Here is an 11,284-nt window from a genome sequence, read left to right as displayed (position 1 = left end):
GGGGGGGGGGGGGGGGTCAAGCTATACTACTAATGCTGACTTAGACAGTTGCATATTTCTGTGATCCTATTTTTAGGGGTTAACCCATTTTGATGAGATTCTACACGAAGCAGATGGTATTATTCTTTCCCGTGGGAATTTGGGTATAGATCTCCCACCCGAGAAGGTTAGTTTCCTTGAGTACAATCTCTAAATTTAGTCTTGCTGCAATGTCAAGTTAATTTCCACCAATTACTTGTATCTATTCTTTTCTGGATGTTTTCATTCTGCTTGCATTTTTGAGCTGTGATGCTTGTGTTTGAGACTTGATACTTGTTTGAATGGGAAGAGAATTGAAACTGTTTACTTCTCGTACATGAGAGGACAGCTGGGAAATGATGCTGTACTGATATCTGTTGGAAAATTCTATTATTTTATTCACAATCTAATTATATGATTTTCCCTTTGATTTTTCACCGGGTCTTAAATTTAACTCTATCAAACTAGTTAGAAAAATGTCAACTGTCATGTCCAATGGAAAATTAGTGCCTACACAAGTTTGATAGGACGAGGAAGGAAGCCATTGCCATTAAGCCATGGTGGTCTTTGAAACTCCAAATTCATGTGGTTGAATGTATTATAATATTCCCCTCATTAATGGTCTTGGTTCAATTATAGTTTTCTTCTTGTTGTGATGGTAAGGATCTAAAGCTCAAGGTAGGCTTTTTTCTGATCACTTCTCCGTATATTGTAGGTGTTTTTATTTCAAAAGGCTGCCCTTTACAAGTGTAACATGGCTGGAAAGCCTGCTGTGGTTACTCGTGTCGTGGACAGTATGACCAACAATTTAAGGCCTACTCGTGCAGAAGCTACTGATGTTGCAAATGCTGTCCTTGATGGTAAGTTTTGCAATAATAATGAGAAAGTATATTGTGTTAAAGACGGATGATACATATAGCCTTTTCTGAAATTGTTGGTTAACAGCTTAAGTTATGGATGTACCATGACTTTTCCATTTAACTCGGTCATTTTACAATTCACATTTGCTTTGGTTAAACTATTCTCATGGATGCAGGAAGTGATGCAATTCTTCTGGGTGCTGAGACTTTGCGTGGACAGTATCCCGTAGAGACGATTTCAACTGTTGGTAGGATTTGTGCCGAGGTAAATGCTCTCTGTTCATCTCTCTCTCTCTCTAGATATACAAATACTCTCTGTTATTAGTTACATGTTGGCTTCGTTGAGATCTGGTTCTATCAAGGATTTTTGTTATTTTCTCAACTTTCACGTCGTTAAATTTTTTATTTTTTGTGGTGTCGATTATATCCCATGTTCCAATGACCAAAGTTGGTTATAGAATGATTTGTTTTCCTAGTTAAGAAGAAATAGGACTTGTTTGCCTCAATCTTCTAACTTAGGACTGGTGAGCATATTTGCAATCATGAGATTTGTAACCATCCTATTCTAGCTGTAGATCTTGATACTCATAGTATTTGTTCTTTTCAGCTTTAGTATTTCCTCTTCTTGATGTATATTCCCTACGATTCAGTCATTATTTTAACTGTTTAGAAGAGAGATGCATGTCACATTTGACCTTTGTCTGCTAGACCTAATGTTCTATGGCATTATAAGCTTATAAAGAGTCGTTATAAACTTGACGGCTGTGTGGATTTATCACCGTCTATAATGTTGATTCCTTTTTCTTTTTAAGTGTTTATATTTATACCCCCTGGGTGTCCTTGTTTCCTTAAAAAATGCAGTCCGAGAAGGTGTTCAATCAAGATTTGTATTTCAAGAAGACTGTCAAATTTGTTGGTGAACCTATGACGCACTTGGAGTCCATTGCTTCCTCAGCGGTACTGGCTCATTATTCTGGTTACTGTCTTTTTTTATTTTCAATTGTTTTAGTAGCAATCATTTTTATAATTGTTGTAGTTCTACCGTGGGTTTCATGTGCAATAGGTTTATTCTGTTTTTAGGTTAGGGCTGCCATTAAGGTGAAGGCTTCAGTTATTATTTGCTTCACTTCATCTGGAAGAGCTGCAAGGTATTGGGGTTCGGACTCCAGTTTTGGTCTTCAAACAAGCTGAAATTCTCTTAAAAAATTTGCTGCTATTTATTTCATAGAAGTCTAAACTTGCTGTATGAATATGCACAGATTAATTGCTAAATATAGGCCCACGATGCCAGTTATATCTGTAGTCATTCCTAGGCTGAAGACAAATCAGTTGAGGTGGAGCTTTAGTGGTGCATTTGAGGTATTTTCTTATAACATGTTGGGCAATTTTCTGTATTGTTTGTCTCATTGAGAGCTTCGTACACGAATATTTTAACAAATAGAAAATTTCTACACATGGGGTGGGTGATTTAGTAAAGGGAGTCCTTTTATGCATTTTGCCTCAATTCTAGCTACTAGTGATTGTACAATGCTTTTTCGAAAGAAGAAAAATAATTAATCAGATTGCCGAAAAGGAATTAGTAGTTATGATATTGAACTTGTTGACAATGCATTTAAATTGTGTACTATCTGAAATTCATTAGCGAAGTTTGTGTATGAGGTGATTATATAATTCTCTGTTTTAGAGGTGAGTATTAATCTTCAATAAGAAGTTGGTATTTGTTTAGATAAATACTAAATGCTGCTGTCAGATTAGTCAGATTAAATATCATCCTTCACCGTATGCACTTCGTGTTCAAACTAAATGCTGGTAGTTTCTGTCTTTGACAAGGTATTATTTTGTCTTGATCTGTTTCAGGCTAGGCAGTCATTGATAGTAAGAGGCCTCTTCCCCATGCTTGCTGATCCACGACATCCTGTAAGCTTCATTTTCCATTTTGCTTTGATTTGTTGATGAAGAGTGAATTATATCAGAATCCGCTAATCTCATTAGTGATCCTTTTACTGGGGACTTCCAAATTATTCATAAGGGTTTGTTTGTTGGTCTATATCATATCCACACCTGCTTTGTTTTTTTCGATAAAAATTTGGCTCCTATGATATTCAAAAAGTTTAGAATTTTGGTCCCTTTAGTTTTAGAAGTTGGAATTCATTTCTATGATCTGCTGTAACCCTCCTAAATAGTTATTACCAACCTCGTATTTAGTCTGTTATGAACTTGCATAATAAATTATCAAATAGACGCACACACGGGAAAAGGGAAATTTGCCCATGTGTATGTGCATATTAGTAGAGTTCTAGCACGTCAGTCTTCATTGAAAGTTAAAAGGCACAATAGTCATTATGTTCTCTGGTACATCAGTATGCACTGGAAGCCAAAAAAGTCAAATAGTATCATGTTCTTCAGATTTTTTTTTTAAAAAAAAAACATTTGAACTACATCAAATCATACATATGATAACGTGGTGCCATTTGTATTAAAATGGTAATTTGTAGGCGGAGTCGACTAGCGCAACAAACGAGTCAGTTCTGAAGGTTGCTCTGGATCATGGCAAAGCATATGGAGTAATCAAGCCACACGACCGAGTTGTCGTGTGCCAGAAGGTCGGGGATGCATCTGTGGTGAAGATCATCGAGCTTGAAGATTGAACGAACAAACGATCAAACGAACGAAATAGCCTTGCCTTTCCAGATAAAAATTTTGATTGACCGTAATTCTGGTGCTGTCACCACCATGAGGTATTACAATACATGGTTTTTGGAGATTGATGGAGGAGATATGATAAAAGTGGAAAAAGTGTAAAACGACACTCACAAAACACCTATTTTTTTACTTTCCCGATTAGAAGCCATGGTGAGTTCATGGTAAAAACCCTAATTCGCTTAGTTTTATTTCTATTTGCTACTGCCATTTGTAGCAGCAGCAGAGCAGAGGAGCTGTTGTGATATTTCTAGTTTTTGATCGTATTCCTATTTGCTGTTGTTGGAGGGGGGGGCTTTTTCTGATTTGTTTCCAGTTAATTTAATAAATTAAACTCCCAAGAATTTTTATTCTAGTTTTTTTTCAATTTATTTACTAATTCAATGACATGAATAATAATACAGACCAAAAAAATATATGAAAAAAATTAAATTAAACATTTATTATTTTTTTAAAATTCACAAAAAAAGGGTTAGAATTTTATTTATTTATACCGCACCGACCAAAATGTGGTGTTCGTTCCATCACAGTTTTTGTCGCAGTCCAAAACGCAGCGTACTGTACGGATGGATGAAGGCAGTGTCACGTGTGTCACGTGATCACGTCCTCTTCCCGCTCAATCTCGTCTTTTGTCTTCCTCCTGCATGCGTTTCGTCTTACACCAATGAAAGTGACACATTTTTGTTTTTTTAGAATTATAATGTCTTAATTTTTTAAATCGTAAATTCCAATAATAATTACAATTAATATATATATATCTATATACGTCCCAATTACTATTTACCAGTATAAATATTTTAAATGAAAATATAAAGTTTTGAACCATTCTAATTAACAAATCAATAAATTTGTTCACTGAAAATATCAATCCCTAATTTCATTTTATGTTTTTTCTATTATTCCTTGAAAAACACACTAATAGATTTTAATATTATTATTTATGAATTAAGTGGGTATTTTTTATTCACCAACAAATTCAGCAAAATTAAAATTTCAAGTTTCAAAAAAACTATTTATTAAAGAAAACAAAAGTGATTTACATTACCTTCCTTTTTTTTAATCTGTTTTTTTTGCAACCAAAAACAATGGGCTCCAATAGTTATTAAAAACCAATGGGTTCCCCAATTTTAATTTATTTTAACCATTTCTATAATTATTTTTATTCTTATACTTGACCTTTTTTTTAAAAAAAATTTGTTCTTAATACTCTATTTCTATATAAAAAAATAATATTTTTTTTGCTAATAGCTTTTTATTATTAAACTTTTTTTTCTTTCTAAACACGCTTTAAATTATTAAATTGGTACTTTACGTCCTCTTGAAAAAAGAAAAAAAGAAAAAAGTTTTTATTTGTTATATAATTATTGAAAAGGTTTTAAAAAATAAAATAGAATCTAATAAAATAATATTATTTTTATTTCATTTTTGTGAGCTGAAAAATTTGTTGTGGGACTTTATAGAGAAAAAAAACAAGAGAAGTTAGGTGGGACCTTTGTGTTTTATGAAATAAAGCATAATCGTCGGTAAATCGTCATTTCAAGTGCATGCATTGACAAAAATCTCGCCAGTTTCGGGAATTTGAAGACTGGAATGTTCTTCCTCTGGTTTTGATTCTCCCGCTGCAGAACCTGGTTTTGCTCTTACTGCATATCCAGGTCAGAGAACGAAAAGTAGCTTGATTTCCAAGGAATATATTAACCATCCTTCTGAATCTACATTCATCTACTCTCTGAAATTGTTCGCGGAGGAAGTGGTACTTACAGTTTAACGAAATGCCTTCGAATCACTTGCTTCTTGAGGAGCCGATTAGGATGGCTTCCATTTTGGAGCCTTCAAAGGATGTAAGTCTTGTTTTCTTTCAGTGTTTTTTCGTCTAGTTCTGTTACTGTTTCCAGATTTGAGCACTTAGTTCCTTGATTTCACTTCGATCTTTGAATTAGAAGTTACATTGTTACTATTTCTGTCGTGGATTTTCTTTGATTTGCATTGTGTGCGTTTGATGTGCGTTGATCTTTTGTTTCGAGTTTAATCAACTGATTTCTTTTTTGTGTTGTTGTTTATTGTCTTCCAGAGCGTCTTGCCGACAATGACGAAGATTGTTGGTACTTTGGGCCCTAAGTCCCGATCTGTCGAAGTTATTTCTGCCTGTCTAAGGGCTGGAATGTCTGGTATGGCTGGCTTCGTTAGCGACTTTCTTTTTTCTTGCGGATAATGCGTTTTTGTGCGATATATTTCCTCATTGTTGGTTTAAATTGATCCTGAGCTTGTTCAACTTTTATTGATCATTATTTTTTTTTTTTCATGTTGTGGCAGTTGCTCGGTTCGACTTTTCATGGGGCAGTCCTGATTACCATCAAGAAACTTTGGACAATTTGAAGGCGGCTGTTAAGAACACCAACAAACTTTGCGCTGTATGTTCGTGTTTAACTTGTTCTTCACTTGTTTGGGTGTATATTTTTTCATTTGAACTTTCCCATTCATGAGAGTAACTTAGGCAAATCAATATTCTTTAATGCGTGAGACAATGTGGCCAAAGAATATGTAAGATATTGTTCTCAAATTTCTATCTGCAAGTATTCTGAAAGAGGCAATGAGAATTCTTCTGCTTTTTTCAGGTTATGCTGGATACAGTGGGTCCTGAGATCCTGGTTGTAAACAGAAATGAGAAATCTATCTCTCTTAAGGAAGATGAGTTGGTTGTTTTGACACCCAATCAAGAAATAGAGGCGTCTTCGGAGCTGCTGCCTATAAGTTATGATGGACTTTCAAAGGTCGGGAAATACTACTGATTGTTCATTTATTGATGCTCAAGATCCAGATTGTTGATTGCATCTTATGGAGACAAATATATAATTTTTGGAACATCTGACAGACAAATATGAGTTTTTCATTAACCATTGATAAGAGGCTGTGCTTTTAATATCCTCGAATTTATTCAAACATATATTTGCAAAGTCAAGCTTTATAAAATGTTAAGTGTTTTTCCGACACTGCATTGGTTATCATAATTCTAAGCTTGATATTGTCTTGTAGGTCGTTAAGAAAGGAGACACCCTTTTTCTTGGTCAGTACCTCTTCACTGGAAGTGAAACAACTTCTGTCTGGCTGGAGGTAACAGAGCATATTGTTTGGGATCATCAATAATTTCTTCTCTGCTTGTTTTCTTTTGTTTGTATATTTTGGGCGTGGATGATAGGTATATTGAATGCTGTGACGTATAATTTACTTATTTTTTGATAGAGAAATTTTAAGTAAATGTTCAAATGATCTACGCCCAATTTAACTATATTTCAAAGTAGTATGAAATCATGGTAAAAGATGTTATACTGAAGTACGTCTGTTTGGGATTTATCAGGTCTCCGAAGTGAAAGGAGATGATGTTCTTTGCTTGGTAAAGAACTCTGCCAAGTTGGTTGGAACAATGTACACTTTGCATGCAGCTGAAATTCGCATTGATCTTCCAACACTTACTGACAAAGATAAGGAGGTTGGTTCTTTGATTTCCTGTTTGTTATGTCCCTTAAGACTGATTGCTTCCAATTAGCTTCGGTAACCATATCATTTTTTGCTGATAATTGTTTTATTGGTTATTTGGTGATTTTAGATTATAGCTACGTGGGGAGTAAAAAACAAGATTGACTTCCTCTCTCTCTCACATGCTAGACAAGCGGAGGATGTTCGCCAAGTATTATTTCCTTGCTTGAGTCTTCAATTTAAACAAATAATTGACCATGAGAGATTCGGTTATGTTGATTATTACGATAGAGGATAATAGAATGCTAAAATATATTTTTATGCAGGCTCGACAATTTCTTTCTAAGCTAGGCAACCTTAGCCAAACTCAAATCTTTGCGAAGATTGAAAGCGTTGAGGTCGGTCGTTGTTAGCTCACTTTTCACTCATATTCTTTGGTAGTAAGACTGTTTTCTTAATATATCAACGTACAATGGTACTAATTTAGATGCATGCATACTTTTGTTTTCCCTTCCTTAGGGATTAACCCATTTTGATGAGATTCTACAAGAAGCAGATGGTATTATCCTTGCTCGTGGCAATTTGGGGTTAGATCTTCCTCCTGAGAAGGTTAGTTTCTATGCATGCTAATTAACTAAGGGATAGTTTTGTTTGAACGGTGTTGTAATGAAAAGAATATTGGCTATTCTCGTACTTATCTTTGTTTTCCATAGAGTAGGCAGTGGTAGTCTCTCTCCCTCTCCTCCTCTATTGGGGGAGGTGTATTAAGAAACATTACATTAGTATCCTTCTTTTCTTTGTAAGAACTAAGAAGAGGGGTTATAAAATAACCGCCCCAATTGGTATACTTGGAGGACACTTCATGGTCGCAAGAAAGCCAATCAGCAGTGATCCAAAAAAGAGGTTTCTACCCCTTAAAATAACCTTATAATCCTCACATTCTTCTAAAGGGATTTAAGAGCATTGAGCCAAATAACTTTTGCAAACTTCTTCCAAGGATGGCATAATTTTAGGTTTAGTTTTCTTGATTTTGGCTTTCCTCTCTGCCGGTTTCTCTGTTAGTGCGCACGTAACAAGATGCTCTACCGAGTAGGTTGCACTAGAGGATTTCCTTTTCATCTGGAGATGGAAAGGGCACTATATAGAAGGATTTCCTCTAGGCTTCTCATTTAGAAAAATGAAAATAATGGCACTAGAATGGCACCCATAGATCCACCTCCTCCATGCATGACCTAAACCTCTTGCTCAGATGCAGATCTACATTTGGACTAATCCCCCCTCAACTTTAAAACGTTTCTGTATTAGTATAATTCAGTTCACATTTTTGTTTTTACAGAAAATGCTTTTGGCCTTGATAGTACCAATGTCCAGCCCCCCCGCTAAGCGGCTGGGTCCGAACTTCCTCATGGGCTTTTTGTTTCTTTTTTTTTCTTTGGTTTTTTGCACTGATTGACATTTTTTTGTTCAGGTATTCTTGTTTCAGAAAACTGCCCTTCATAGATGTAATATGGCTGGAAAGCCCGCTGTTTTGACTCGTGTGGTAGACAGCATGACTAGCAACTTGAGACCTACACGTGCAGAAGCTACTGATGTTGCCAATGCTGTACTTGATGGTCCGTCATTCAATAGTTATATAAATTTCTGTTGCTTAAAGACTGAAGATATGGGGGACTTTTTAAGTCATGGTTTTCTGAAATTTGTCTGCACTTTTTAAAGCCACAGATATCCATAATCACAAATGCTGAAGATGTGGTTTGCATCTTTGAAATTGGGATATATTTCACGTCCAATTGTATTATTTTATTTATCTCATGGTTCCTATTTTTTTTCCTGACCAGGGTAAAATCGTTAGTATAATATGTCTCAGAACCTTTATTCTAATGTGTGTAGGAAGTGATGCAATTCTTCTTGGGGCTGAGACATTGCGTGGATTTTATCCAGTAGAAACCATTTCAACTGTTCGTAGAATATGCGCTGAGGTAATCTTTTTGTGTGTATGAGAAAGAAACGGAGTTTTTGAATCTAAGCTTTATGCAGTATAGGTATTTTCATTTTTTTATGAATTAATGAAAGATAACTTTCATCTGGTAGATGAATGAACATTTAATGTGAGGTCACAAGTGCATTAAAAGGAGTAGAAGGGCCCATAAAAGGAAATGGAACAACCATGCATGAAAAAAACACAAAGCCTTCCCTACAAAGGACAAAATTATGAGTAAAATAGAGGAATACGAATATCTCTAAAAATGGAGGCTATTTATGCCCAAAGACAAGCATGATACTAAATAATGATGCATACTTCCATTAAAATTACCATTTAGGACTGCATTCTCTTGCAACTCCGTTAATTCTTTTTGGCAAGTCTCCTATAACCGAAAAGAAAACCGAAAGGAAAACGAACTAAAACTTCTCTTTGATACTATGTTAAGTACAAGGTGAGGGGGGAAAAAATATAAACCCCTGTGACCTAAGGGGCTCGTGAGTTGAATAACTACAGAAAAACTCAACATTCAACCCAAAGGATAAAATAAAAACCATAAAAACTATTCAGCCCTGAAGTTTAGAGGAGAATGAATCCAAGCAAGCACTACTTAAAAGCCACAAATTAATTTCCAAAAGAACAGCTTCAATACAGGCCACTTTCCCAGCCGACTGATCAACCATTCACATACTCCCAGGTCAGGTGGGAACAAAAAAAGCTGAAGCTAGAGTACCTTACATCGTGAACTTTTTCACTGTTTGGCTTATCTTTGCCTTTCCAGCGGATCTATGGCTGGACTCTAAATAGCTACTTCATTCTCAGCCCTTGAAAAAGCGTTTCCCAAAACAACTTTTTTGTCTGAACTGAAAATGAAAGAATAAGAACATTATTATTTTTAGTTTGATTCATCTGACAAGCCTGTTTCTGATATGGATCTTAGCTTCTAATTTCATTTTAATTGCTCTCAGCCATCAGATATTGGGTGATCAATTGGTGATAGCTTGCAGTTAAAATGAATGGATGTGAAATTGGAGCCTAGTGCATAAACTCTAATTCATTTTTCTTTGTTTTTGTTAAATGCAGGCAGAGAAGGTTTTCAATCAAGACTTTTATTTCAAGAAGGCAGTCAAGCATACCGGGGAGCCAATGTCACACTTAGAATCTATTGCCTCCTCAGCTGTATTACTTCCTATTCCAGCTTTAATTTTTGAGAAACATATATCATTCCAATTTTCTGTTATATTTTCTCTTTTTTTGGTTCAATTTCTGTTATATTCTGAAATTGAGTTTCTTAATTGATCGTTTGACCCCTTTTTTATTTAGGTTAGGGCAGCCATTAAAGTGAAGGCTTCCGTGATTATATGCTTTACTTCAACTGGAAGGGCTGCAAGGTTTGTTCATGGACAGATTATTGTATATCTGATATTGTTGAATTCATTAGTCATGTTATTTGCTATCTAATTTTGAACTAATACCACAAACTTTTGGAGCTTTAAACAAGTTGTCTTAATGTGCAGATTAATTGCGAAGTACAGGCCAACGATGCCCGTTATATCTGTTGTCATTCCAAGGCTGCAAACAAATCAATTAAAGTGGAGTCTGAGTGGGGCATTTGAGGTATGCATATTGTTTTGCAACTGTTGACAGTCTTTTAAGATTCCTTCATGCAAAGAAAGTACTGCTAATACTACTGCAAAAAATAATAACTACTAAATACGCAAGCACTCTATTTATAAAATTTTATACGGCCTTCGTTATATTACTAAACAAGGTTCCTATCCGACCTCCACGTCTGTACCTATAATCCTTATCAGTCCAAACATTTTTTAAAGTTTTACCACAACGAACCTTCCTTTCAAGTATTTTCTCTCTTGTTCTTATCAAACAAATTGTGTACTTGTGGATTTTTTGTTTTATCTGTTATCTTTAAAGTGTTAGATGAATTTCCTATACCTATATCTCGGCCTTTTAAATTCCAACTACAATTCTTTTAAGTGAAAAGATCAATTTTTACTTGTAACCTTGGGTGGGTGAGTCCATTTTAACCTTCATCCCTTTGAACCTTAAACTTGAATAAGTGTCAGCATGAATACCTCCTCAAAACTAAATCTAGGAATTTCTTATGAGCTAAACTATAAATCATAAAAAGGTTTAAATCATGTCAAAGAAATGCCCAACTCAAAATCGTGCATATGAAGACAAAAAAAAAAAAAAAAAAAAAAAAAAAAAAAAAAAAAAAAAAAAAAAAAAA

The 11,284-nt window shown here is 34.9% G+C and overlaps 2 protein-coding genes across 2 annotated transcripts in view; both read left to right on the top strand.

The window, feature by feature from the left end:
* Positions 1 to 3,926, top strand: part of LOC111463606 (pyruvate kinase 1, cytosolic-like) — a 7,110-nt gene extending 3,184 nt beyond the window's left edge. The window contains exons 9-16 of the mRNA XM_023107613.1: positions 77 to 166; positions 734 to 878; positions 1,055 to 1,143; positions 1,740 to 1,835; positions 1,959 to 2,026; positions 2,138 to 2,237; positions 2,736 to 2,795; positions 3,374 to 3,926. Coding sequence (XP_022963381.1) covers positions 77 to 166; positions 734 to 878; positions 1,055 to 1,143; positions 1,740 to 1,835; positions 1,959 to 2,026; positions 2,138 to 2,237; positions 2,736 to 2,795; positions 3,374 to 3,526 — 801 coding nt within the window. The 3' untranslated portion in view covers positions 3,527 to 3,926. The remainder of the gene's footprint in view (positions 1 to 76; positions 167 to 733; positions 879 to 1,054; positions 1,144 to 1,739; positions 1,836 to 1,958; positions 2,027 to 2,137; positions 2,238 to 2,735; positions 2,796 to 3,373) is intronic.
* Positions 3,927 to 5,099: 1,173 nt separating this feature from the next.
* The window catches only part of LOC111463605 (pyruvate kinase 2, cytosolic-like), a 9,201-nt gene continuing 3,016 nt past the window's right edge, over positions 5,100 to 11,284 (top strand). Inside the window, exons 1-14 of the mRNA XM_023107612.1 lie at positions 5,100 to 5,419; positions 5,650 to 5,746; positions 5,892 to 5,989; positions 6,194 to 6,349; positions 6,612 to 6,689; positions 6,934 to 7,065; positions 7,183 to 7,263; positions 7,379 to 7,450; positions 7,572 to 7,661; positions 8,521 to 8,665; positions 8,943 to 9,031; positions 10,117 to 10,212; positions 10,357 to 10,424; positions 10,551 to 10,650. Coding sequence (XP_022963380.1) covers positions 5,351 to 5,419; positions 5,650 to 5,746; positions 5,892 to 5,989; positions 6,194 to 6,349; positions 6,612 to 6,689; positions 6,934 to 7,065; positions 7,183 to 7,263; positions 7,379 to 7,450; positions 7,572 to 7,661; positions 8,521 to 8,665; positions 8,943 to 9,031; positions 10,117 to 10,212; positions 10,357 to 10,424; positions 10,551 to 10,650 — 1,371 coding nt within the window. The 5' untranslated portion in view covers positions 5,100 to 5,350. The remainder of the gene's footprint in view (positions 5,420 to 5,649; positions 5,747 to 5,891; positions 5,990 to 6,193; positions 6,350 to 6,611; positions 6,690 to 6,933; positions 7,066 to 7,182; positions 7,264 to 7,378; positions 7,451 to 7,571; positions 7,662 to 8,520; positions 8,666 to 8,942; positions 9,032 to 10,116; positions 10,213 to 10,356; positions 10,425 to 10,550; positions 10,651 to 11,284) is intronic.

This window comes from Cucurbita moschata, unplaced genomic scaffold (assembly GCF_002738365.1).
Source record: "Cucurbita moschata cultivar Rifu unplaced genomic scaffold, Cmos_1.0 Cmo_Scf00028, whole genome shotgun sequence".
Taxonomy (NCBI): domain Eukaryota; kingdom Viridiplantae; phylum Streptophyta; class Magnoliopsida; order Cucurbitales; family Cucurbitaceae; genus Cucurbita; species Cucurbita moschata.
Note: the sequence above shows the minus strand (reverse complement) of the source record. Positions and strands in the feature narration are given on the sequence as shown.